Genomic DNA, 26,029 nt, shown 5'->3' with positions numbered 1-26,029 from the left:
TCCTCATTCCCAAAACCTCCCTGGTTCTCAAAGCAGGGATTTTAGGATTATTAAGGTTGGAAGAGACTTCCAAGATCAAGCTGAACATTTGACCCAGCACCACCATGGCCACTGAAGCATTTCGGGGTTTTTCCTGCTCATTCCCCACATCAGAGCCGGGATTTGGGGAAACCAGTTCCCCAAAAGCTTTACCCGGAGTTCTTTGAACCACTGGATGAGAAAAACACGTCTGGTTGGTCCCTTTGGGAGAGCAGCCCCTGGCGCTGCCACCGTCCTGGGCATTTTTTCACCTGGAAAACTCCATTCCCTGGGCATTGTTTCACCTGGAAAAGCTCTGTTCCATGGGCATTGTTTCACCTGGAATTCCCAGAGGAACCTGGGAATACCAATGGGGCTTTTTGTTTCCATGGAATCCCAGCCTGGTTTGGGTTGGGAGTGTTGGGAGGGGATGGAATTTGGGCACCCTGAGAGTCATCACAACCCTGAACCAGCTCCAGCCTGAGCTCCTGATTTATTTCCCTCAATCCCAGTTCCCTCCACTTCTCTGTCTTGCTCCTTCTTTGGGGGAGAAATGAGAAATTTGGGGCACAGCCACGGATGGATGGGGAGGGTGGGAGTTTGGGATTTGTGTTGGGAACACGGCAAAGTCATCCAAAGGGACAGATCCCTGTGGACAACACCGGATGTCCATCCCTGAAGCGTCCTAGGATGGGGCTTGGATTAACCTGGGACATGGAAAATGTCCCTGCCCTTGGCACTGGATGAGCTTTAAGGTCTCTCCCAACCCAAACCAGTCTGGGATTCCATGAAAACAAAGCCCCATCCCTTCCTGGATTTTCCTGGATTTTCCTCGCAGCACCCATGTCCCCATGGAGAAGCCACCAGCTGCCACCTCCTCCTCGTCCACACCATTCCAAATCACGCTGGCACCAGGGAACAAAGTGAGGGAAGCAGCTGGAAAAGGGATGTGTGGCGAGGTGACAGCGCTGTCACCCTGGCAGGGAGGACACCCAGCCCGCGGTGACCCCGCCGAGGGACACAAAGCCCGGCTGGGGACGTTTCCTGCTGGATCCTGTGGCTCAGGCACCAGGAATGTCACAGAACCGGGCGCCGCTCCGCACAAAGGGGCGGTTGTTGCTCCCGCCCTGGATTTTCCCGTCCCAAAGATCATCCAGAGGATGGGAGGGCGGCTGGGAAGGGGCGGCACCTTGGGGACAACCTCAGCGGGGGCGGTGGCACCTTGGGGACAACCTCAGCGGGGGCGGTGGCACCTTGGGGACAACCTCAGCGGGGGCGGTGGCCTCGGCGGCGGCGCTGGCTGCGCGTCCCGAACAGTTCTGGCACCACCTTCTGGACAAAAGATTCCCGGGAAAAAAAAACGGGAATGCGGCTGAGAGCGAGGGATGCGGTGCCGCCACTGTCCCCAGGCGATGTCCCCTCCTGGACCGGAATCATGGAATGGTTGGGATGGGGAGGATTTAAGGATTTAGGGAAGGAAGGGACAACTTCCACTGTCGCAGGGTGCTCCAAGGCCTGCCCAACCTGGCCTTGGACACTTCCAGGGATGGAGCAGCCACGGATTCTCTGGGAATTCTGTGCCAGGGTGGCCTCACCAGCGTGTCCCTGGCACTCCAGGTGTGCCCCAGGCACTCCTCCCTGCTCCAAGGTCCCAGCTGGATTCCAGGCTGGGAACACCACAGCCACAATCCTGTTGGCTCCCTCCTGGCATTCCCAGCTGGAGCAGAAGCCGGGAATCACCCCGGGTGAACGGGAGGTGCTGAGGAAAAGCTGGAATTGCCTCCTGTTGTAAATTCCTGGTGATTCGGGGGATGGTGCCAGGGAATGCTGGCTCTGCTGCTCCCTGCATCATTCCTGCTGGGAATGCTGGGCCTGGACACGCAGGGAGATCTTGGTCAACCTCTGCTCACCCTTCCCACAACATCCACCCGGGAACTCCATCCCAGTCCTGATTTCCTGGAATCCACCGTGGGGCGATGCCAGCAAACATCCCTGCAGCTCTGGGAATGTTTTCCACCTGGATCTACTTTTCCCTCTTTGCCAGCACCTTGTTCCACCTCAAATCCAACCTAAATTATCCCAGGAACAGCCTGGGAAGGATCGGGCAGAGGAGCTGAACCCAAATGTTCCTGCCTGGCACAAAGGATCCCCAATTCCCAACGTCCCAGAGCCAGGGATGTGCCTGGCATGCAGAGAGGGCACGGCTGGCACGGATTCACTGCTCCTGGGGAGCCTCTTTTGTTGGGATAGGGAAGGGAAAAAGTGGGAAGAAAAAAGGGAAGAGGGGAGGGGAGGGGAGGGGAGGGGAGGGGAGGGGAGGGGAGGAAGGAAGGAAGGAAGGAAGGAAGGAAGGAAGGAAGGAAGGAAGGAAGGAAGGAAGGAAGGAAGGAAGGAAGGAAGGAAGGAAGGAAGGAAGGAAGGAAGGAAGGAAGGAAGGAAGGAAGGAAGGAAGGAAGGAAGGAAGGAAGGAAGGAAGGAAGGAAGGAAGGAAGGAAGGAAGGAAGGAAGGAAGGAAGGAAGGAAGGAAGGAAGGAAGGAAGGAAGGAAGGAAGGAAGGAAGGAAGGAAGGAAGGAAGGAAGGAAGGAAGGAAGGAAGGAAGGAAGGAAGGAAGGAAGGAAGGAAGGAAGGAAGGAAGGAAGGAAGGAAGGAAGGAAGGAAGGAAGGAAGGAAGGAAGGAAGGAAGGAAGGAAGGAAGGGAGCTGCTCCTCCTCCAGGGGCACATTCCCACATCCTGAGGTTTTGCTGGATTAAACAGAGGAGGCCTAGATGGGATATTGGGAAGGAATTCCTTCCTGGGAGGGGCTGGGATGGAATTCCCAGAGAATCCATGGCTGCCCCATCCCTGGGAATGTCCAAGGCCAGCTTGGAGCACTCTGGGATAGGGAAAAGGGTTGGGACTGGGAGATTTTTGATGTTTCTCCCATCCCAAACCATTCCATGATTTTTTTTTTTTTTTGTGGCAGAAAGCAGCAATGGAAGGAGAGGACAGTTCAGGATAAATTCCATGTACATCCCAAAAAACCCAGGCCAGGAAAGCAGTGCCCATCCAAGGGGAAAGCAGCTCGAGTTTTTATCCAGCTCCAATCCTTTATTCCTAACTCAATTCCTTTATCCCTTCCAAAAAAACCAGAATAAACCTTGGATTAAACCCCAGCAGGCCAAGGTGGGGCTGCAATGCCGGGCTCTCCCTGGAATGTGACAAAATTCCACGTTCCTTCCTTCTCCTGCTTCCCAGCTCCACAAAAAAACCTGAATTTTGGGATCAAAGCAGCAGCTCAGGGGCTCCAACAAACAAAATCCTCAATCCTGTGGAGAAGCTGCAGCTCTGGAGCAGGAATTATTCTCCTCCAAGTGCAGCCTGGTGCTGATGGGATAAAGAATTCCCAGTGGGATTCCCAGATGGAAGCTGGATGTGCTGCACCCCAACTGTGCCACTTCCAGCATGGAAAAATCCCAATTTTCATTTTAGAGCAGATTTTAGAGGCAGCAAATTCTTCAGATTTTAATAATCTGCTTTAAAAAAAACCCAAAATTCCCCATATCCAGCTATTTTTTTTCAGGAATGCTGCAGGAAATTCCCTATTTTTTTCTTTATTCCAGCAGTTTTTTATCCTGATAATCAGGAAAATCAACCCTGGGATGTTTTAGGGATGAACAAGGGGAAAACAAAGAGGGGAAAACACAGATCGTGCTCCAAGGTGGGAATTCTGAGTGAAGCTTTCTTTTTTAAGGAATAAACCTCCAGGAACTTGGAATTTCTTCCCAAAACTCACCCAGAATTCCAGAGATTCCCAGGGAACGACCACAGGTGGAGCAGAACCCTGGGGGGTGTCACCTCCAAAGGGAGGTGGCAGCAGGATTTTCATTAAACCCCAAAAATCCTTCATCCCATTCCTTGGGAATCCCTGGAAAAATCCAGTTTATTCCTCCAGGCAATCCTAATTTTGGGATCATTTCCCAGCTCCTACCAGGAATTCCAGCTTTAGAGGAGCCCCTTGGATGGAATTCCCTGCTCTAAAAACCCACGGAATGACAAACGCAGCTTCTCCCCACCGAGAAATCCAATCCAAAATTGGATTTTGCAGCTGTTTTTCCCAAATTTTCCCCAGGTTTATCTTGCAAATCTCTTTATTACAACGCACGGATTAGTCCTGAATAGTTTCTTATGTACAGAAATAGAATTTTTAGGTAGAAAAAACCCAACAAAGCGGCCACAAATCAAGGAAAATCCATAGAAAGCCAAATCCAAACTCTTCCCGAAATGATACAAAAATAAAAATCTGCAGATCACAGTTTTGATTTAAATCCCTCCAAGTTTTCCTTCCCACCTATTTTAAGGAATTTTAGAGGGAAAAAAGGGAGCTCTGAGGTGTTCAGGGATGGGTTTGGTGGTAATTCCATTCCATTTCCTGCTGGAATAGCTGGAAAAAAGGAGGTTGGAGAAGTGGGAAAAGCTCATCCATGGGAATTTTGATTAAAAAAAAAAAAATCTAATTTTTCCAAGGTTTCAACCCTTTGGAAGCAGCTGTTCCTTCTTTAAATCCCATTTTTTTTCCAAGCAGCTGTGGATTCCCAGCGCTCCCAAGGTTCTCCTGAGCACCAAAAAATCCGAGTTGTCCATAAAGAACTGAAGCAGCACAATCCCAAAATCCCAGGGATTGGGAGATGCCTGGGAAAAACCAACTGGGAGATCCATGGAAAAATTCATGTGCTGTGTTTTCCTTGGAATGATCATAAATCCACACATTTTTCTTCTTGGAATTCCATTTTTTTTTTTTTGTTGGTTTTCCACCCCTGAATTAAAAAGCAGATCCAATGTGAGTAAAATCCTCAAAAATTCCAAGTGGATTTCTCAGGATTTGAGGGGGTGCTGCAAATTTTTAATTATTTTTGGAGGAAAAAAATCCGATTTTTGGGATGGCAAACAGCTGGGATTTGAATTAACACAACTCTAATTTAATTAATCCCCTAGATTTTTCTAATTCCACCACAAAAAGGGGATTTTTCAACTCAAAGTAGCCACTTCCTGCAATAAAAATAAAGGATAAATCCAAAACTTCTGGGATTTTCAAGTCAGGATAAAGCAGGAATAAATAATTTTCTTCCAAATTAAAAACCCGAAAGAATTAAGGATAAATTTAAAGCACTTTAAGGTTTTTCTTCTACAGAATGGAAATTATTCTGGCCAGCTGAACAAATAATTGATTTATTGACCCAGCTTTGTGCAAACATTGGAATTTTCCCATTTTTATTCCCTGCTTGGAAAATTCCCACACCAACCTCCAGCTCCAAACCCTTTTTTCCCTCAAAGATTTTGACTAAATAATGTCATATTTTAAATTAAGAATATAAATAAAGAGTTTTGTCCTCTCACTGAAATGTTTTTGGTGACCCCAGTGCAGACACAAAGAGTTAATACTGATTTTTGGGAAAGAAAACAGGGAATTGTTGCCTTTAAATTTCCTTAAATCCAAGAAAATTATCAGGACAAGCAGATTGGATATAAAAATTCACTTCAATCCCTCTCCCAAAGCAGAATTACAGCAAAGATTAATTAAATAATTCAGGAATTTTCCTCCCTAAATTCAAGCATCATCCACAGCCTCATTAAGCTTTAATTATTAATTGGGATGAGGAATTTCCTTGCCCTAAGAACCAAGGAATTTGTTGGGACAAGCAGCCAGAACCCTTTGGAATAATCCTGGAAAAGGGAATTATTTAAATCAATCCAACCAAAGCTTGGTTGGAATATTCAAACCTCAAAAAGCTCCAGAACCACTCAAACATTGGAATACTCCAAGAAAAAAAAAAAAAAAAAAAAAAAAAAAAAAGTGGGAAAAAAAATCCCTTAAAGGAAGGAATTTTTAAAAATGAGGCTTTTGGAGAAGCTGGAAAAAAAGGAGAAACACAAAAAAACCTCAAAAAACAAAACAACAAACCCTCACCTGCACATCCCTCAGGGAATTTTAAATCAAAACTGCAATTCCAGGGAATGAACCCCATAAATATTTCCTTCAAAATAGGTTTTTTTTTTTTTTTTTTTCCTCCAAAGTGCAAAAATCCAACGGAACAGTCCCCAACTTCCCAAGGTAGAGCAGGAAAAGGCATTTTTTGGGAATGGATCAAACCCCAAGCAGTCTGGTTGTGTCAAGTGCTAATTAACAGGAATGCAATTAGAGCACCCTTTGAGGGAGCTCCACGGGTTTTATCTGGATATCAAAACGAGAATTTGTTGTATATCAAAGTGGGGGAAAAAAAAAAAAGGGACCAAAAAAAATCCCATTTTTCTCTCCCCTTTTCAGCACATGCAGCTGCCACTCGTGGTTGAGATTTCATTAATTTAAGGGTCAGGCAAATTCCAGGAGTTTTAAGGTGCTAGAAGGGGGTCAGTCCTCTGGGAATGGAATTCTTGGAGCCTATGGAATACCCTCAGTCTGTGCTCCGGGCTCAGGCAGTAGCCAATGGCTTCCTCAGTCTCCTGGATGCGTTTCTGGAACCTGCATCCATCCCGAGCCATCTCCTCCCAGGGCCCCTTCCGGTCCTCCTCGCTGCTGATGTAATACTCAGTCACTTCTTCATGGAATGTCACCTGGAAAAAAAGAAAGGTTTCAATCAGGAATTCTCAGTGGTGGGGGTTTTTTTTGGGGGTTTAAGTGGAAGTTGTTGTGTAGTGTTGGAGTTCTGGATGTTGAGAATTTTTAAACTCTCTGTGCTGAAAGGTAGAGGCCCACAAGAGAGCACCGCACTGAGCTGAGGCTGTGGGAAGGATTCCAAAATGGATTAACAGCACTGGGATTACGGGTGTGGAGCTGGTTACGAGTGTGTAATGTCACAGCGTGGAAAACTTCGAGTTTGGGGTTTTAGAATTTAGAAATAAATATGAAGCAAGATGGAGGTTTTAGAGCAGAGGCTGGTTGTTCACCTTCTTCTCCCTGGGTTTGGGTGGTGTTTTGTAACTGGACAGGAAAGTCCACAGTGCAGGCTTTGAGTGATCAGTTATTGGGTTAAAAGGGAAAATAATCAAGGGGTCATTTCTTAATTGGATAGTTTAGCCTTAAAAGACCTCATAAACAAGAGATTGTTGGCCATTTTGTGCCTGGTTAATGACAGACTGCAGAACTCCCTGCAGTGAGGCTGGAACATTGATAAGAAACAATAAACACCTGAGTCCCAACGTGAACTGTCATCTCCAGTGTGGCAGCAGCTCTCTGGCCACAGAGAGCAGGCACAGACTTCCCCAGGCATTTTCCTGGGGAAGGCTGTGAGAAGATCAGAGAAAAGAATGAGAAACAATTCTTATCTCCACTTGTTGCACCTGCTGTTGTGCACATGTGGAGTGTGCCATGGAGATTTGTGATTTCTTAACTGGACACTGGATGGTGTTTGGGTCGATTGACCAGTTAGGTCAAAGCTGGATCAGACTGGCTGGAAGGGCTACTGAGTTTCTTAATTAGTATAATATAGTATGAGATGATAAAATAAAGCAATTAATCAGCTTTCTGCAATCATGGAGTCAATGCTAATTATTACCCAGCTGTGGTGACAATTGGTGACCCTGAGTGAGGATGAACAGAATCACAGAATCATGAGGTTGGAAGAGACCTCTAAGATCATCAGGTCCAACCTCTGCCCTGACACCTCAACCAGACTACAGCACCAAGTGCCATGTCCAGTCTTTTTTTAACACATCCAGAGATGCTGATTCCACCACCTCCCTGGGAAGACAATTCCAGTACTTTATTATTCTTTTGGTGAAAATTTTTTCCTAATATCCAACCTGTACCTCCCCTGACGCAGCTCGAGGCTGTGTCCTCTTGTTCTGTCAGAGCTGCCTGGTGGAAGAGACCGACCCCACCTGTCTGCACCTCCCTTCAGGGAGCTGTGGAGAGCAACGAGGTCACCTCTGATCCTGCTCTTCTCCAGGCTGAACACTCCCAGCTCCTTCAAATGTTCCTCACAGGGTTTGTGTTCCAAGCCCCTCACCAGCCTCGTTGCCTCCTCTGGATGCTCTCAAGCATCTCAACGTCCTTCCCAAACTGAGGGGCCAGAAGTGGGCACAGTAACTGGGCTCACTGCTTTGATTTTTGATGACACCTGTGAAGTGTGTCCGAACATGGGCCTGCCACTCTGCCCCCCTGGAGGGCACGGACACGCTGGGGTGACCAGCACTGACCATTCCTGACCCCAGCCGTGTGTCTGGCACCAGCTGGAGACCACGTGGATCTCCCTGGCAGAGGAACTCGGGCTGACCTCCAGCCTTCCCTGCGAGAGGGACCAGGCACCTCCTGCCCTCCTGGAGAGGTGACCGCCATCGATCTCCAGGGGTGACACAGTAAAATTTCTGGCTCAGGGAAGAAATGATGATGTCTGCTCCAGATCAGAAGGCTGAAGGATCTGCTTTATTAAAACTATGCTATATTACATTAATATACTATTTAAAGTTGTTCTTTTAGTCCTTGGCAAAGCATCCTTAAAAGGAACCCCATGAGCAGTTCCAGTCCACGCACAGTCACAGTGGTGACAGCACTGTGACATGGAAAGGGGGGGTGGCACAATGGCAGATTTTCTCCAGGCGGTGCCATGTGTGACATGGAAATACAGGAAGTTGCAATTGTGTTTCCTGGAGGTCTATGGTACGAGAGACTCCTCTCTCCCTTAATGAGCTAAGAATTAATTATCTAAAGAGTGGTAACTTAATCAGGAATCCAGGGTTGTGTCTCAGTGTGTTTTGTTGGAATTTGGGTGGGGGGAGGAGGAATGTTTTAGAAGGCTTTCCTCCTGCATTCTGTGTATTCCTTTCATTGTAGTTGTAAAGTAATACATTTTTTTTCCCTTTATCTTTAAGCTCAAGCCTACTCTACTCTGTTCCTAATCACATCTCACAACACTAATTTAAAAAAAAGTACATTTTCATGAGAGCACTAACATTACACCAGCGTCAAACCATAACATGTACTACTCTACATACTTACTCCTTACTTACCTAACTAATTAACTACAAACTCGTGAGACTCTGCTGAGAGCCTGGGATCATGGAAATTGTCCCTGCCCATGCAATGGGATGGGATTTAAGGTCCCTTCAACCCAAAGGAGTCTGGAATTCCCTAAATCCAGGATCTGCTCCCTAATCCTGCCCAAAATATTTCACTTTTAGCTTTAAACCCACCCAGTGCTGACTTGCCTGGCCCAAAATACTCCTGAGTTACTCCAGACTGCCCCAGAGGGCTCTGTGAGATCATTCCAGGGGTTGTAACCTCAACATTCCAGGCTGGGAATGTGCTCTGGGAAAAGGGTTGGGATTGTGGGATCCCTGCTACTGGGGCTGTGGGACAGCTGCTGGGATTGTGGGATCCCTGCTGCTGGAACTGTGGGATCATTCCTAGACTACGGGATCCCTACTGGAACTGTGGGATCATTCCAGGACTATGGGATCCCTACTGGAACTGTGGGATCATTCCAGGACTATGGGATCCCTACTGGAACTGTGGGATCATTCCAGGACTATGGGATCCCTACTGGAACTGTGGGATCATTCCTGGACTATGGGATCCCTACTGGAACTGTGGGATCCCTGCTGCTGGCACTGTGGGATCACTGAGGACTACGTAACAAACCCCCCCCCCCCAAAAAAAAAAACCCACCCAGAAGGGTTTTGTTGAGTCAAGAGCCCCATGAGTCACCACGGGGACAGATAAGGAACAGGGAACACTCATCCCAACGTGACCGGAACAATCGGTCCTGGAATTCCAGGGGTGGGGTTCACGTAATGAAATTAAAAATATACACACAAAAACTGTCACAATCCCTCCTGGAATTCCAGGGGGTGGAGTTCATGTAATGAAATTAAAAATATACACACAAAAACTGTCACAATCCCTCCTGGAATTCCAGGGGGTGGAGTTCATGTAAGGAAATTAAAAATATACACACCAAACTGTCATTTTTAACTCCTTCTAGCAGCTATTCAGCTATTTTAAGTAAACAAAGGAATTTATAGGCTCAAGATCTGCACTTGGCAGTGTTTAGATTAAGATTATGGTATAGATTTAAATCTGAGTTAAACCCAGCTTATTTTAGGCTCCTGCTGGACTATTTGTGCTTTTGCATTCAGCTATAAATGAGCTATAAAAAGGCACAAAGTGAGCTGTCAGCACCTCTAAAATCAGGATTGATTCCTCAAAACAAACTCTGCTACAGGACAAATATTCCTGGAAGCAGGAAAAAATATGGAAACGCACAAAAAAAAAAAAAGTGCTGCTCCATTCCTAGGATTTATTAGCACAACGAGGAGAGTGTTTGTGCAGCAGGGAGCTTCCAACCTTCCCAGAAAACAGGAAAATCTGGAATTCCACAAGGGTTTGGGTCATCCCATTCCATGAGGGACATTCCCAAGGATAGGATGAAAAGCTGACTCCAAAAATCAGCAGTTGAGGATCCAGAAATTCCCTGATCCCAAAAAATCTGTGGGAGCAGGGCCAGCAGGTGCCACGTGCCCTCACACCTGAGCTGAGCCCGAAGTGCAACCAAACCCTCCCAGCTTTTATGGCTTTAGGAGCAAAACACTGCAGGATTCCAGCGGGGGGCTGGCTGCATAATCCCAAAACTTCCCGGGAATGCCTCAGGAATGTGCCTGGCCTCTGCAGCACCTGCTTTAGGAGCTGTTACATCAGCCCGTCCACACCTTGCAGCCTTTTTACATCAGTCGGAGCCACAACTCCCGAGGCTCTGACGTCATTTGGGATATTGCAGCCAGCTCATCCCTTCTTTCACCACAGCTCCGACAGCACCTGAGCCAAAAATTCCTGCTGGAATCGCAGCCCTGCCACTTGGGAGTGCTCTAAATTAATTATTAATCGAAATTAAGGGAGAAAATAAATATACCTGCTGTAAAAATATGAAAGAATTGTAAATGTTTGTTATTTGCATGATTTGTTCCACCACTGGATTGCCCAGGGATTTGGTATTCAAGTCATTCCTCATCCAGATGTTTGAGGTACCCACCTTGAACATCTGCAGCACTACAAAATTTAGGATAAATTCCTGTTTATCTGCATCCCTGCACAGGTGTTGTTGTTATTATTATTGCTCAAATTATTTAAAAAATTATTTTAAATTATTATTATTTAAAAAAACCAAATTAATCTGTTTGGGCTCAAAAGACCAGGTTTTTATTACATCCCTCCTATAAATAACTACCCCATAGTTATAATATGAATATTATATTCATAAATAACATAATTTAATGTTCTAACATTTAATAATATTTTAAACGGAAATGGGAATATTGGAATGATTTATATGGGAATCTCAGTTTAATCCAGAACACTCAACAAGCCCACCTGGGTCATAAAATCCTAAAAATTCTTTCGGTTTCAGGTCCTAAGTAACTTCCTTTTAACTGGGGCTTTTCAGGGAAACTCCTCACAGGTCTGAAATTTCTCAGTGAAAAAAAATTTCCACTCCAACCCTGGAGTTTCTCTGACGTCGAAACCACAAGAGGAACTAGAACAGAAATTACAGCTCAAAACGGAAAGCGAACTTGGACTCTAGAGAAAAAATTCTCTGCCCCGCTTGTCAGCGAGTCTCAAAATTTCCCATCACGTGCCAAGGATGAGGTGCAGCATTCCAGGGAAATGATCAGCACATATGGAAGCACGATCTGGAACGCTGACCTCACCCCCACTTGGCGCAGTGTGCGGTTTGTTTTTTTTAACAATCCCAAACCACAAAAAATATTAATAAAATCTGTACCTTTTTCCTCTTGGAACTCGCAGTTTTCTCCCTGCGCTGCCCCAGTTCAGTGCTCCCGCAGTTGTGTTTTTCCAGCTGTACCCTGCACACGGAGAAACGCTCAGAGGTGACAGAACTCGCCCTCTCTGCCCCAGGGAAACCCGGCGTCCCTTTTTTCTCCGCTGTCTGAAAGGCCGCCGTGAAATTCAAAGGGTTATAGGGATCGTCCGAGCTACAGAACGAGTTCCAAAGTTTCAAGTTTTCCGCCTCATCCACGCTCTCACAGTCCCACTCGTCCTCCTCGGAACTCGGAGAGCCCTCGGAGGACTCTGCCCACGAGTCTTCCTCCTCCTCCTCCTCCTCTTCCATGTCCGACATCCCCTTTCCCGGCTCGCTGGAAGACGTCTGGATGGTGGCTGTGAAGTTCTGAGGGTCGTAGGGATCCAAGCTGTAGAAGGAATTCCATAGAAGAAGCCTCTCCCCGTCCTGGCTGCCGGCGTCTGAGTCCGAGGGCAGCTCTTCGCTGTCAAACCCGTCATCATCTTCATCATCATCATCATCCCAGTCTTCCTCATCCTCACTCTCCTCCCCACTGGATACTCCCCCGATGATATAATCAATTAATTTATTCGCGCAGGCAGGTCTGGTGGAAATTGGGAAGTCTCGCTCCGTTCCCGAGTCCTCACGTTCCTCTTCAGCCAAGGCTTCCCCCTCCTCAGCCGCATCCCGGAGCCGCTCCTGCTCCACGGGGACACCTCCAGGCTGTCTCCCCGCATCCCCGGGCTGCTCGAAATCCCCGCTATTGCCGCGCTGCTCCCCAGTTTCCCTGCAGACACCCCTGTGCTGCTGCTGCTGCTCCTCCTCCAGGCTGTGGTAGCCGTGGTCGGGCTCGGGCACGGGCAGCTGCCAGCGCTGGAGGAACGCCAGGCGCTTGCTGCGCAGGAATTCAACCTCGGGCAAGCCCTCGGCTCGCAGGGGCTGCGGCAGGTGGCTCTTGCCCTGCTCCAAGCCCAGCACGTACCAATCGACGGGAAGGGCGCCCAGGCTGCTCCGCACCAGCCCCGCTCCCCACAGCCCCGCCGGGGGCTCCGGGCCGCCCTCCGGCCGCTTCTCCGGGGGCTCCTCCTCGGTCCAGTCCAGCGAGGTGTCCTTGGGCAGCAGCACCAGCGGCGGCGGTGCCTTGGCGGGGCAGAGCGCGGAGCTCAGCGCGGCGCCGGGCAGCAGCCGCTGCAGGAGGGCGGGCAGCGGCGACAGCAGCTGCGACATCGCGCGCAGCCACGAGAAGGGCGGGCTCGCCGGGGACGAGCCGCCGGCGGGCGCCGCGCTGGGCCCCGCCAGCTTCGGCCAGGCCGCGGCCAGGCCCAGTCGGGCCCATCCCAAGCCGGGGCCGGCGCGTTCGCGACCGCTGTGCTCCATGAGGGCGTTCAGCGCTGCCAGCGGTGCGGAGGGGTGTGTGGAGCGGCGCTCCGTGGCGGGGCGGTGAGTCTGAAGGCTCGGCGGGCGGCGGACAGCTCCGGTTCGGGTTTCGACTCCATCCTGAGGCAGCTCCAGCACAAAATGGCGGCGCCGCCGCCTCAGCGCCTTCCGCCCCCAGAGGGAGGGGCGGGGCGGCACCTTCTCTGCCACGCCCACTCGCCATCACCACCTCCCATTGGGCGGTGTCGGCGGTGCCACGCCCACTCCCAGTGTGGCCACGCCCCGCGGGGATTGCATCAGCCGGCGCGCGGCAGCGCCCCCTGGCGGCGCGGGGGGAGCGCGGGGACCCTGAGCCCACCCGGGGCTGGTCACGGGGCGCTTTGGGGACACTTTGGGGACACTTTGGGGACACTTTGTCAGCCCCAGGGACAGCGCGGGGTGAGGGGCGCACTGGGACAGGAGCTGGAGGATGCTGAGGGTTGAGGGAGGCAGAGCCCAGACCCCCAGGGCTCCGCGTTCTGGAGGGTGCGGTGGGCAGATGTGCGGAAGTGCGGGGCAGATGTGTGCCCAGATGTGCGGGCAGAGGGGCAGATGTGCCGCCCCGTGCCTTTCATCCCCTTTTGTGATCCCGTTCCCGTGTTCCAGGTACGCGGGTCCCGACACCGGAGGGTCCCAACTCGCCCACCCTCGAGAAGCCAGACCAACCCCCCGCGCCCCAGCTGCCACCAGATCCAATATTTAAAACTTTTAATATAAAGGTTAAAGTTAATTATTCTCGATCCTGAGAAACATTTCGTCCGTTTACGGAGCTGTCGCTGTAAACAAAGCACCACAGGCACCAAGCCCGCACCCGGGGCCGGGTGGCAGGCGGGGAAGGACACAGATGTCCCCAGGGCACGGGGACAGCAAAGGTGGCCGGCAGCCACACGGGACGGGCAACTCGCCACGCCGCTCTCCTTTGGGAGCGAATTCCCCGCGGTGGGAATTGCCCGGTTCCTGGGATGGGGGAGGGGGGGGGTCCACACACCCCCCAACCCCCCCTGTGCCACCTCCCCCTCCCCTCCGCCCCGGTGCTCACGCTACTCGTTATTAAAAAAAAATTAAAATACGGATATCCCAAAGGAAGAAATTACCCCCGAACCGCCCCGCGCCCCGCCCTCCCCGCGTTGCTCCCTTGACACAAGGTAAACTTAAAAAAGAAGCCACCTGGGCAGCGCCCTTTTGGGGGCACCCCCGGGGGTCCCGGGGGACTCAGAGGGTGCCGTGGCCGCGGGAGCCCAGGGCGAACCAGCCCATCTTCTCCTGGGCCAGGTCCAGGTCGCGGAGGCGAATTCCCACCTCCCCCAGCAGGATGTTCTCCCAAAATCCCTCCTCGCTCAGCACGCTCAGCCGCAGCTCCCGCTGCTCCAGGTCCCCCCGGGGGATCCCGTCGTACACCAGCTGTGGGACACAACGGGGACAAACCCTCAGCCACGGCCACCCGTGGGGACGCGCCCCAAATCCACCCCGGTCCCTCCTACCATCTCGTTGTAGGTGGGGTTGCAGGTTTTTCGGGCCACTTTGGTTTTCCTCTTGGTGGTTTTTTGGGGGTCGGGCAGCAGGTAGGTCTTGACGTAGGGGTCGGGGTCGTTGCCGTCCTGCAGGGGTGGCTGTGGGGCAGAGTGGGGACACGCCGTGAGCGCGGGGAGGGGACAGCGCCCCAGCCCCACTCCCGTGGGTGCCGTGGTCCTACCAGCCCTCGGATGTGCATCACCATGATGAAGAGCTTGTTGTTCTTGTAGGAGATGGAGAGCTTCACCTCCCCGCCGACCTTGCCCAGGGATCGAGCCCACGTGGCGTCTGGAGAGGGGGACAGGAGGGATGGGACACCCCTGATGTCACCCCCTGCCGTCACCCCCCAAAATCACCCCCAAACCCACCCCTTCCCCACCTGCCGGCTTCGGGGTTGGGTTGGTTCCAGCCGCCTTCTCATCGCGGGGCAGGGGGTGGAAGAAGGTGTAGATGAGGTCACACTGCAGGGTCAGGAGGTGACATTAGTGGTGACAGCGGTGACAGCATCCCCGCCGTTCAAAACCGGGGCACGCGCCGATGCTCTACGAGCTGCCTTGTCCCCAAGCATTCCCCACCTCCCTGGTGGCCCTGGCACTGTCCCCACCTCCCCGCGGCCCCCACCTCGTGTCCCCACCTCTGCCACCTCGGGGGCGGCGTGGATCAGGTGCCAGATGTAGCCGTTGAGCTCCTCCTTGCGCCGCTCGGCCACCGCCTCGCCCCGCGAGCGCCCGATGACGAACCTGCTGGGGAAGCTGCGGGGACGGACACTCAGGAGGGTCCCGGGGGGGTTTTGGGGAGTCCCTGGAGGTCCTGAGGGGCTCCAGGGGTACCTGGGCAGCAGCGAGGAGGGGAAGAGGAGGCGCAGTTTGTTGTGCAGCTCCTGGAACTCCTCGAAGGTGCGCTGCACGAAGGTGACCTCGCCCGGGTTGTCCCTCTGCACCTTCACCACGTAGGTCTGCAGAGAGGCGGGGACGTGACGTGGGATGGGGACCCGGGGCGCCCCAAGCCCAGCCTGGGCCCGTCCCCAGCTGTCCCCACTCACGTAGCCCTTGCTGGGGTTGAAGACCCTCTCGTGGCGGCAGAGGAAGACGTCGCGGATCCGGCCGGACGTTTTGAGGGTGTGCGTGCGGGGCGCGAAGGACAGCGTGGGCCGGGCGTCCGAGCCCGTGAACTTCATCTGCGCCAGGTTGTGGATGAAGAAGTTGAGCTTGGTGGCCACGCTGCCCAGGCTGGACTCGATCAACCTGCAACGAGGCCACCGCGTGCTCAGTGCCACCATCCGAGGGACCCTCCAGCCGCTGCTGTGTCGCCCGCCCGTGTCCCCTACCTGGTGAAGTAGGTGGTGGCATCGGCATCGGAGTCCTGCGGCCTCAGCGCGTCGTAGACGTACTTGAGGTCCTCCAGGTCGGAGAGCTCGGGGATGCCACAGGACAGCATCTGGCAGGGAGGGCAGGGATGAGGACAGCGATGGGGACAGCGGTGGGGACGGGGGACAAAGGGACCCCCGTGCCACGCTGAGGGGAGTTTTGTGGCCCCTCGGCTCTCACCAGCCCCAGCAGGTTGAGGAAGAGGTGGGTGTGCTTGCGGATCAGGTTGTAGGCCTGGCAGCACAGGTCCACGAAGTCGTGGAAGCGGCTGGAGGGCTTGTCCCCGCCGTTGATGACGTACGCCATGTCCGAGGTGAAGACAAACGGCGCCCGGTCCCTGCGCCGGGGGACAGGAGGGACAAAGTGACCAGGGGTGGGGGGCGGGACAAGGAGAGGGAGAGGTCACCCGCTGCCAGGACAAGGAGAGAAGGACCTCACCTCCCACCAGGACAAGGAGAGTGTGAGGTCACCTCCCACCAGGACAAGAAGAGGGAAAGCTCAACTCATCACCAAGATGAGGAGAGTGGGAGGTCACTGCCCACCAGGACAAAGAGAGGAGGAGGTCACCTCCCACCAGGACAAGGAGAAGGAGAGGTCACTTTGGCCACCACTGGGATGACAGGGAGAGGTCACCCACCACCAGGGCATGAAGAAGGAGAGGTCACCCACCACCAGGACAAGGACAGGGAGCTTCCCCCTCGGCAGGGATGAGGGCGGGAGGTCCCAGGGGCCTCTGTCACCTCTTGATGTTGCCGAACATCTGGGCGTGGCCCAGGAACCTGCCAAAATCGATGTGGAACATGTGGCCCGTGGTCTTGAGCATGATGTTGTCGTTGTGCCTGTCGCAGATGCCCAGCACGTAGGTGGCCACGCAGCAGCCGGCGCAGGAGTAGATGAAGTTTTCCACGGCCTGCGAGGAAGGAGGGAAGGACAAGGAGAAAGGATGGATACGATGGGAAGCAAGGGGCTGGTCCCTGGAATGGGGGACACGCGGAGCAGGGATTCTTCCTCACCTTCTCATACTCATCCTCCTCGGGGTTGTGTTTCTGCAGCCAGTCCGCCAGCGGCCGGTCCTTGAAGGAGCCGGTCACGCCGTGCTCCACCTGGATTTTCCGCAGGGTCTCGGCGTTGGGGATCATCTCCACCATGCCTGGAAGGTGGGAGAGCGGGGTGAGACCCTTCCAACCCCAAGAACCACAACCCCGACGCCCTTTGTCACCAACCCAACCGCTCCCCACTGTGTGACAGGGATGGGCTGGTGGGATCAGACCCCAGGATGTCCTGGGCCATCCCCAGCCCCAACCCGGAGCCCAGTGACCCCTGGGGACACCCAAACTCTGTCTCACCTCGCCCGCGGCCGGTGGAGAAGCAGCGGAAGATGACCATGCGCATGTCCAGCCCCTCCTGCACCCAGATCTTGTTCATGATGCGGATCATCTGCAGCGTCAGCATGTCCTGCCGCAGGTCATCGCCGCACTGCCGGGGCAAGAGCCACCAGAGCCATCAGGGCCAGGGGAGAACCATCAGAGCCACCAGAGCCATCAGAGCCAGGGGAGAACCATCAGAGCCACCAGAGCCATCAGGGCCAGGGGAGAACCATCAGAGCCACCAGAGCCATCAGAGCCACCAAAGCCATCATCAGAACCACCACAGCCATCAGAGCCAGGGAGGAGCCACCAGAGCCATCAGAGCCACGGGAGAACCATCAGGGCCAGGGGAGAACCATCAGAGCCACCAGAGCCATCGGAGCCAGGGGAGAACCATCAGAGCCACTAGAGCCATCAGAGCCACGGGAGAACCATCAGGGCCAGGGAAGAACCATCAGAGCCACCAGAGCCATCAAAGCCACCAAAGCCACCATCAGAACCACCACAGCCATGAGAGCCAGGGAGGAGCCACCAGAGCCATCAGGGCCAGGGGAGAACCATCAGAGCCACCAGAACCATCAGGGCCATGGGAGAACCATCAGGGCCACCAGAGCCATCAGGGCCATGGGAGAACCATCAGAGCCATCAGAGCCATCAAAGCCACCAAAGCCACCATCAGAAGCACCACAGCCATCAGAGCCAGGGGGGAGCCACCCGAGCCATCAGAGCCCTCAGAGCCCAGAGCAGGGGGATTCTCGGAGGGCTGTGCCAGGATTTGGGCATTTCCAAAGGTGCCAGGCTCACCTTGAAGATGACACGGATATTCTCCCCGAGCGGATCCACGTTCTGGAAGGAGAGCTTCAGCGGGACGGCGTTGGAGTTGAAGTAGGAGCAGTCCTGCCGAGGGAAGGAGGGAGGGGCGGGCGGTCAGGGCGAGCCGGGAGCGGGCAGAGGAGCCCCCCGAGCCCCCCGGGCTGGCACTCACCCGGGGCACGATGCCCTTGACCAGCAGGCTGGGGCTGAGCGGCAGCCGGCACGAGCCGTGCGCCTTGAAGAACTGCGCCACGTCCTCCAGCCCCTCGCGCAGGATGGCCTGCGGGGCAGGAATGGGGTGGGATCCATGGGAATGGGGTGGGATCCACGGGAATGGCGTGGGATCCATGGAAATGGGGTGGGATCCACGGGAATGGAATGGGATCCATGGGAATGGGATGGGATCCACAGGAATGGGGTGGGATCCGTGAGAATGGGGTGGGATCCATGGAAATTGAATGGGATCCACAGGAATGGGGTGGGATCGTGGGAATGGGATGGGATCCACAGGAATGGGGTGGGATCCATGGGAATGGGATGGGATCCATGGGAACGGGATGGCATGGGATCCATGGGAATGGAATGGGATCCATGGGAATGGCATGGGATCCATGGGAATTGCATGGGATCCACAGGAATGGGGTGGGATCCACAGGAATGGGGTGGGATCCATGGAAATGGAATGGGATCCACAGGAATGGGGTGGGATCCGTAGGAATGGGATGGGATCCATGGGAATGGGGTGGGATCCATGGAAATGGGGTGGGATCCACGGGAATGGGGTAGGATCCGTGGGAATGGGATGGGATCCACGGGAATGGGATGGGATCCATGGGAACGGGATGGCATGGGATCCATGGGAATGGAATGGGATCCATGGGAATGGCATGGGATCCATGGGAATGGCATGGGATCCACAGGAATGGGGTGGGATCCACAGGAATGGGGTGGGATCCATGGGAATGGCGTGGGATCCATGGGAATGGCGTGGGATCCATGGGAATGGGATGGGATCCATGGGAATGGGGTAGGATCCACAGGAATGGGATGGGATCCACGGGAATGGGGTGGGATCCATGGGAATGGCATGGGATCCATGGGAATGGCGTGGGATCCACGGGAATGGGGTGGGATCCATAGAAATGGGATGGGATCCATGGAAATGGGATGGGATCCACAGGAATGGGGTGGGATCCACAGGAATGGGGTGGGATCCATGGAAATGGGATGGGATCCATGGAAATGGGATGGAATCCACAGGAATGGGGTGGGATCCACAGGAATGGGGTGGGATCCATGGGAATGGGGTGGCATGGACAAGGAACAGGTGACCATGGGATAGAAATGGGATAGAGAGGGGTGGGCATGGGAAGGGGTTAGCATGGGATGGAGTATGCATGGAATATAGCAGGCAAACCCAGGGTGGACGTGGGACAGGGCAGGAACGCGATGGGACGAGGTGGGCATGGGATAGGAGGGCCGAGTGTGGCGCAGGGGGCTGGCACCCAGCACCCCCTGCACCCCTCCCAGCACCCCGGCACCCACCTGGCGGGCGGATGGGGCGGCGTCCCGGACCTGCTGTGCCAGCCTGGCCAGCGTGCTGACCAACAGGCACTGCCGGTCAAACTCCTCGCGCAGCCCCTTCCCGCAGCAGCACAGCAGCGCTGCCAGCAGGTACTGGTACCGGATGCTGAACTGGGAGTCCTTGAGGCCATCCTTCAGCAGCCTGCTGGGGACACGCGGGGTCAGGCCAGCCTCAGGGTGGCCCTCGGCTTGGGGACACACGGGGTCAGGCCAGGCTCAGGGTGGCCCTCGGCTTGGGGACACACGGGGTCAGGCCAGGCTCAGGGTGGCCCTCAGCTTGGGGACACACGGGGTCAGGCCAGGTTCAAGGTTCTGCCCAGCCTGGGGACATACAGGGTCAGGCCAGGCTCAGGGTGGCCCTCGGCTTGGGGACACGTGGGGTCAGGCCAGCCTCAGGGTGGCCCTCAGCTTGGGGACATGTGAGGTCAGGCCAGGCTCAGGGTCCCCCCATAGCTTGGGGACACACAGGGTCAGGCCAGCCTCAGGGTGGCCCTCGACTTGGGGACACACGGGGTCAGGCCAGGTTCAAGGTTCTGCCCAGCCTGGGGACATGCAGGGTCAGGCCAGGCTCAGGGTCCCCCCATAGCCTGGGGACATACAGGGTCAGGCCAGGCTCAGGGTGACCCTTGGCTTGGGGACACGTGGGGTCAGGCCAGCTTCAGGGTGCCCCCATAGACTGGGGACATGGAGGGTCAGGCTAGGCTCAGGGTCCCCTCTGGTTTGGGGACATGTCGGGTCAGGCCAACCTCAGGGTGCCCCCTGTCTTGGGGGACCCAGCTTCAGGGTCCCCTCTGGTTTGGGGACATGTCGGGTCAGGCCAACCTCAGGGTGCCCCCTGTCTTGGGGGACCCAGCCTCAGGGTCCCCTCTGGTTTGGGGACACGCGGGGTCAGGCCAGGCTCAGGGTGCCCCCGCCGCTCCCAGAGCCCCCCAAACCCACCAGAAGAAGTAGTGGGTGATCTTCAGGTCACAAATCGCCCTCTTCATGAGGAAGCGCACCAGGGGGCTGTCCAGGTAGCACTCGTACTTCAGGGCCTGCACAGGGGACGGTGTCACAGGGGCGCGGTGGCACCGGCGGGCACCCCGTGGCACATCCCGGTGCCACCACGCACCTGGACCAGCTGGGGCAGGTAATCCAGCAGCTCCGTGTCCGAGATGGAGTCGATCCACTGCACGGCCGTCCTCCTCACCTCCTGGTCCGGGAACCTGCAGCCGGGACACGTTTCCATGGGGTGACAGCGCCCTCCTGCCACCGCCACAGCGCGTCCCCACAGCCCGCGGGTGGCTTACGTGGCGTGCAGCAGCCCCAGGGCGTCCTGGTGGCTCATGGAGGTCCACTGGCTGAGCAGGGCATAGATGTCGGGCAGGCAGCCCCAGTCCCAGCTGGGGGCACTGGCCAGCAGCATGGGCAGGGCGCCGGGGGACGCGTGGCAGTGCCAGCGCTTCTCCCACAGCCGCTGCCGGTCCGCGTCCGTCAGCCTGCGGGGACACGGGGACAGCGTCAGGGAGGGCGTGGCAGGGCTGGCATGGGGTGGGAGGGTGAGGAGGTGGCATCCCTATGCCCCTAAAACACGTGGAAGTCAGAGAGGTGCCATCCCTGTGACCCCAAAACATGTGGGAGTCAGAGAGGTGCCATCCCTGTGACCCCAAAACATGTGGGAGCTCATGGAGGTGGCATCTCTGCTCCTAAAACACATGGAAGGTTGAGGAGGTGGCATCCCTGTGACCCCAAAACACGTGGGAGGTTGAGGAGGTGGCATCCCTGTGACCCCAAAACACGTGGGAGCTCAGGGAGGTGGCATCCCTGTGCCCCACTGTGCATGGAGAGAATGGGGCTGGCAGGATGGGGAGGTGGCACCCCTGTGCCCTCGTCACACATGGGGCTGGCAGGATGGGGGGTGTGCGTCCCCTCTGCCCCCAGCATTTATTGGAAGCCCAAAACATCCCCCGAGCCCTCCCTGCGTCCCCGCACGGAGGGGCTGATGGCCAGCGGGACCCTGCTGTGGGACAGCCAGGAGGCCCCGTGCCCAGGGGGGACTGAGCTGTCCCCTCCTGTCCCCCTGCCCAGGGACCCCCGAGCCTGCCCCGCTGGCCGAGCACCCCCGCCCTTTGCGCAGCTGCTGACACCCGATCCCCCCCGACAGCTCCGGCCGTGCCAGCCTGGCCTGGCACCGCTCAGCTGTCCCCGAGGAGGGGACAACAGGGAGGGCAGGGCACGGGGGAACCACCCAGCTCCAAAATCCCCGGCCCCGGCACGAGGGACACCCCCTGTGACACCCCCTGTGCGCGTCCCCCCCAGCGGGGCAGTGCCACCCCCGGGTTTATTCACCAATAAAGTGATTTTTTCTGCATGGCCTCCCGCAGCTGGCGCTGGTCCTCCTCCCCCAGGCTGCCGAACTCGTACCTGGGGCTGCCCTCGGCCGCGGGCGGGCTGGTGAACTTCACCTCGAAGGCCGAGCTGGGGAAGTCGACCTGGGGCAGAGGCAGAGGGTGAGGGGACCCCCAGGTGGAGCTTTGTGGGGGGATCTGTGCCCCTGGAGCGCCAGGCCGTACCTGCAGGATGACGCTGTCGGGCTGGTTGAAGTTCGGGGCGCTCGACCTGGCCCTGGAGTTGTCCTGAGTGGCCGGCCACAAGCCCAGGAGCTTCCGCCCGCAGGTCAGGACCCTGGGGGGGGGGACAAAGGGTGGCACTGGGGGGGCACGAGGGTGGCACCGCTGCTGGTGCTGAGCTGAGGCACTGGAGACCCCATGGCACTGGGGACACCGAGGTTTTTGGGACCCCACAGCACTGGGGACCCTCCTGTGCCCCCCAGGGATGCCAGCCCAGCCCTTCGCCGTCCCCAGGGTGCTGAGAACCCCATGGCACTGCGGACAAGGTTCTGGGGACCCCATGGCCCTGGGGACCCTCCTGTGCCCCCCAGGGATGCCAGCCCAGCCCCTCGCTGTGCCCAGGGACCCCACAGAACTAGGGACACCGAAGTTCTGGGGACCCCATGGCCCTGGGGACCCTCCTGTGCCCCCCAGGGATGCCCAGCTCAGCCCCTTGCCATGCCAAGGGGACCCCATGGCCCTGGGGACCCAGAGATTCTGGGGACCCCATGGCCCTGGGGACCCTCCTGTGCCCCCCAGGGATGCCAGCCCAGCCCCTCGCCGTGCCCAGGGTGCTGGCACACCCCACGTACTGCCTGAAGTTGAAGAGGGGGGTGGTGACCCAGCCCAGTGCCTCGGGGACCCGCCGCTGCTTGCTGGCGTCGGAGGAGCCGCCCGGGGGTGGCACGGGCACGGCGAAGAGGGTGACACTGAGCAGGGTCTCCCGGGGCAGCCGGTTCACCTGGACTGGGAAGCAAATCCTGCAGGAGAGAGGCCAGGGATGGGCTCGGGGTGCCAGGGACCAGCTCAGGGTGCCAGGGATGGGTTGAGGGTGTCAGAGATGGACTCAGGGTGCAGGGGATGGACTCACGGTGCCAGGGACGGGCTCAGGGTGCTGGGGAGAGGCTCGGGGTGCCAGGGATGGGCTTGGGGTGCCTGGGATGGGTTCAGGGTGCCAGGGACAGGTTCAGGGTGCCAGGGACAGGCTCAGGGTGCCAGGGACGGGCTTGGGGTGCCAGGGATGGGTTCAGGGTGCCAGGGATGGGCTCAGGGTGCTGGGGAGAGGCTCGGGGTGCCAGGGACGGGCTCTCCCAGTCCCCTCCTTGGGATGCCCCAGGAGAGCCTGGCCCTACAGCACCGGGGTGTCCTTGGAAGTCCCTGGAAGTCCCGGGAAGTGCCAGCCACCCCGCAGGTTCGGGGACAGCCAGCTGGAGCTGCGGCAGCTCCGGGAAGCCCGGCTGCGCTCTCCGTCCCGCGAAGGTGACCGCAGGGACAGGGCCCTCCACGGGGAGCCCCGCCGGGCACTGACCTTGCCCCACAACCCGGGGGGGGGGGCCGCGTGGGACCCCCGGGGCTGGGATTCCTCTCTGCCGCTCCCAGGGAGCTCGGGGTGGCAGCTACATCCCGCGGGCAGGAAGGGGAAGGATCCCCGGGATCGCTGCGCTCGCCGCCGTCCCGCCGGGCCCTGTCCTTGGGGGCACCGGCGCCTTCTAAAATTATCCCGTCCCATCCCCTCCTCCCGGGCTGCTGGGGATGCCAGGCGTGGCGAGGGCTCAGCGCGGCCTCCCCGCCTGCTCCCGGCGCTATTTTGGGAGCAGATCCCCTTTCCCGGGGGTTGCTATTTCTGGGCAATGACACAAAAACTTCCAACACCCAAAAAAAAAAAAAAAACGGCGCAGGGGAGGGGAGGATGATGGTGAGGGTGATGAAGGCAGTGTGGGTGGGACCCCCGTGGCCACCCCATGGCCTTACTGCTGGTCCCAAATGATGAGGTGGAAGAGGTATTTGTAGACGTGGGCCTTCCTGGTGAGCAGGGGGCTGCACAGCTCCTTCCCGCCGTGGCTGAGGGAGCACGAGAGGTAGAAATCTTCATAACTGCGGGAAAAACACCAAATGAGCCGGTGTAGGGGCCACCTGAGCCCCTAAATCCTGTTCTGAGCATAGGAAAAGTTGGGATGGGGTTTTACCAGGGTCACCCCTAAATCCTTCCCCAAGGATGGGAAAAGCTGGATCCCCAGAACCCCTAAATCCTTCCCTGAGAATGGGAAAGGGGTGGGGGCTTTACCAGGGTCACCAGAACCCCTAAATCCTTCCCTGAGGATGGGAAAGGGGTGGGGGCTTTACCAGGATCACCAGAACCCCTAAATCCTTCCCTGAGAATGGGAAAGGTGTGGGGGCTTTACCAGGGTCACCAGAACCCCTAAATCCTTCCCTGAGGATGGGAAAGGGGTGGGGGCTTTACCAGGATCACCAGAACCCCTAAATCCTTCCCTGTGGATGGGAAAGGGGTGGGGGCTTTACCAGGATCACCAGAACCCCTAAATCCTTCCCTGAGGATGGGAAAGGTGTGGGCGCTTTACCAGGGTCACCAGAACCCCTAAATCCTTCCCTGAGGATGGGAAAGGTGTGGGGGCTTTACCAGGGTCACCAGAACCCCTAAATCCTTCCCTGAGGATGGGAAAGGTGTGGGGGCTTTACCAGGGTCACCAGAACCCCTAAATCCTTCCCTGAGGATAGGAAAGAGAGGGGGGAGTTTATCCGGGCCACCAGAGCCCCTAAATCCTTCCCCAGTGATGGGAGAACCTGGATCCCTAGAACCCCAAAATCTTTCCCCGAGGATGGGAAAGGGGGCAGGGGGCTTTACCCAGATCACCAGAACCCCTAAATCCCTTCCCCAAGAACGGGAAAACCTGGATCCCCAGAACCCCTAAATCCTTCCCGGAGGATGGGAAACGGGGGCAGAACGGGGACGTTCCCCACCCTCCCCCGATGTCCCCAGCACCATATGGCACGGCGCATTCCGGCACACGGGGGGGCCCTGCCATGTGGCAGGTGCCGAGCGACAATCCGGGCAGGGCTGCGACAATCCGGGCAGGGCTGCGACAATCCGGGCAGGGCTGCGACAATCCGGGCAGGGCTGCGGGGCGCGGGGGTCAGGGGCTGGCGGCATTTCCCAGGCTCGCCGCTTTGTTCGGAGCCACTCACCAAGGGGAATACATTAAGGACAAGGACAAAGGCGAGGGGTCCCCGGCGGGGCGGCTCTGCCGGCGCCGCTGTCGCCACCCCCCGGTCCCCTCCTGGTCCCCTCCCGGTCCCCCCCCGCGCCGGGCACGGGCACCGAGGAGCGGAACAAAGGGGCCACGCCGCTGGCGCGGGGCGCGGGGCCATCTGTCACCTCCCCCGGGTGGCGCGGTGGCCTCGGGATGAGCCAGCCCGGCCCGAGCTGCGGCGACATCCCGCCCTGCCTGGCAGTGCCAGCGATCCCGGGAGCAGGCTGGGATTTTGGGGTGTCCCAGTGCCAGCGTTCCCGGGAACAGGCTGGGATTTTGGGGTGTCCCAGTGCCAGCACTCCCAGGAAAGTGCTGGGATTTTGGGGTGCCCTAGTGCCTGTGATCCCAGGAATACGCTGGGATTTTGGGGTGTCCCAGTGCCAGCGTTCCCGGGAACAGGCTGGGATTTTGGGGTGTCCCAGTGCCAGCACTCCCAGGAAAGTGCTGGGATTTTGAGGTGTCCCAGTGCCAGCATTCCTGAGAACAGGCTGGGATTTTGGGGTGTCCCAGTGCCAGCACTCCTAGGAAAGTGCTGGGATTTTGG

General features: G+C 56.5%; 2 protein-coding genes across 2 annotated transcripts in view; both read right to left on the bottom strand.

Moving 5' to 3' along the window:
* Positions 1–4,129: 4,129 nt before the first annotated feature.
* On the bottom strand, positions 4,130–13,344 carry PPP1R15B (protein phosphatase 1 regulatory subunit 15B). Its single transcript, XM_053963741.1, has 2 exons — positions 11,771–13,344; positions 4,130–6,608 (listed from the first exon to the last, which is right to left on the bottom strand). The coding sequence occupies exons 1-2, from the start codon at positions 13,163–13,165 to the stop codon at positions 6,387–6,389; spliced, it is 1,617 nt and encodes a 538-aa protein (XP_053819716.1). The 5' UTR covers positions 13,166–13,344; the 3' UTR covers positions 4,130–6,386.
* Positions 13,345–13,895: 551 nt separating this feature from the next.
* The window catches only part of PIK3C2B (phosphatidylinositol-4-phosphate 3-kinase catalytic subunit type 2 beta), a 31,493-nt gene continuing 19,359 nt past the window's right edge, over positions 13,896–26,029 (bottom strand). The window contains exons 12-33 of the mRNA XM_053963740.1: positions 24,188–24,310; positions 23,029–23,196; positions 22,400–22,511; positions 22,176–22,318; positions 21,137–21,325; positions 20,959–21,052; positions 20,787–20,881; positions 19,809–19,989; positions 18,436–18,543; positions 18,255–18,347; positions 17,430–17,559; positions 17,097–17,233; positions 16,824–16,993; positions 16,264–16,420; positions 16,044–16,153; positions 15,759–15,960; positions 15,547–15,671; positions 15,351–15,468; positions 15,096–15,177; positions 14,898–15,004; positions 14,686–14,814; positions 13,896–14,605 (exon numbers count right to left, since the gene is read on the bottom strand). Coding sequence (XP_053819715.1) covers positions 14,417–14,605; positions 14,686–14,814; positions 14,898–15,004; positions 15,096–15,177; positions 15,351–15,468; positions 15,547–15,671; positions 15,759–15,960; positions 16,044–16,153; positions 16,264–16,420; positions 16,824–16,993; positions 17,097–17,233; positions 17,430–17,559; positions 18,255–18,347; positions 18,436–18,543; positions 19,809–19,989; positions 20,787–20,881; positions 20,959–21,052; positions 21,137–21,325; positions 22,176–22,318; positions 22,400–22,511; positions 23,029–23,196; positions 24,188–24,310 — 2,962 coding nt within the window. The 3' untranslated portion in view covers positions 13,896–14,416. The remainder of the gene's footprint in view (positions 14,606–14,685; positions 14,815–14,897; positions 15,005–15,095; positions 15,178–15,350; positions 15,469–15,546; positions 15,672–15,758; positions 15,961–16,043; positions 16,154–16,263; positions 16,421–16,823; positions 16,994–17,096; positions 17,234–17,429; positions 17,560–18,254; positions 18,348–18,435; positions 18,544–19,808; positions 19,990–20,786; positions 20,882–20,958; positions 21,053–21,136; positions 21,326–22,175; positions 22,319–22,399; positions 22,512–23,028; positions 23,197–24,187; positions 24,311–26,029) is intronic.

The sequence above is a fragment of the Vidua chalybeata genome, chromosome 24 (assembly GCF_026979565.1).
Source record: "Vidua chalybeata isolate OUT-0048 chromosome 24, bVidCha1 merged haplotype, whole genome shotgun sequence".
NCBI classification, from domain to species: Eukaryota; Metazoa; Chordata; class Aves; order Passeriformes; family Viduidae; genus Vidua; species Vidua chalybeata.
The sequence above is the reverse complement of the archived record's forward strand: the minus strand, read 5'-3'. Positions and strand labels throughout refer to the sequence as shown.

Excerpts from the sequence above, each read along its gene's own strand:
- PPP1R15B (XM_053963741.1), bottom strand. The coding sequence starts at position 13,165 with ATGGAGCACAGCGGTCGCGAACGCGCCGGCCCCGGCTTGGGATGGGCC. Across the intron at positions 6,609-11,770 it reads CGAGTTCCAAGAGGAAAAAG|GTGACATTCCATGAAGAAGT; the intron begins GTACAGATTTTA and ends CTTTTTTTCCAG.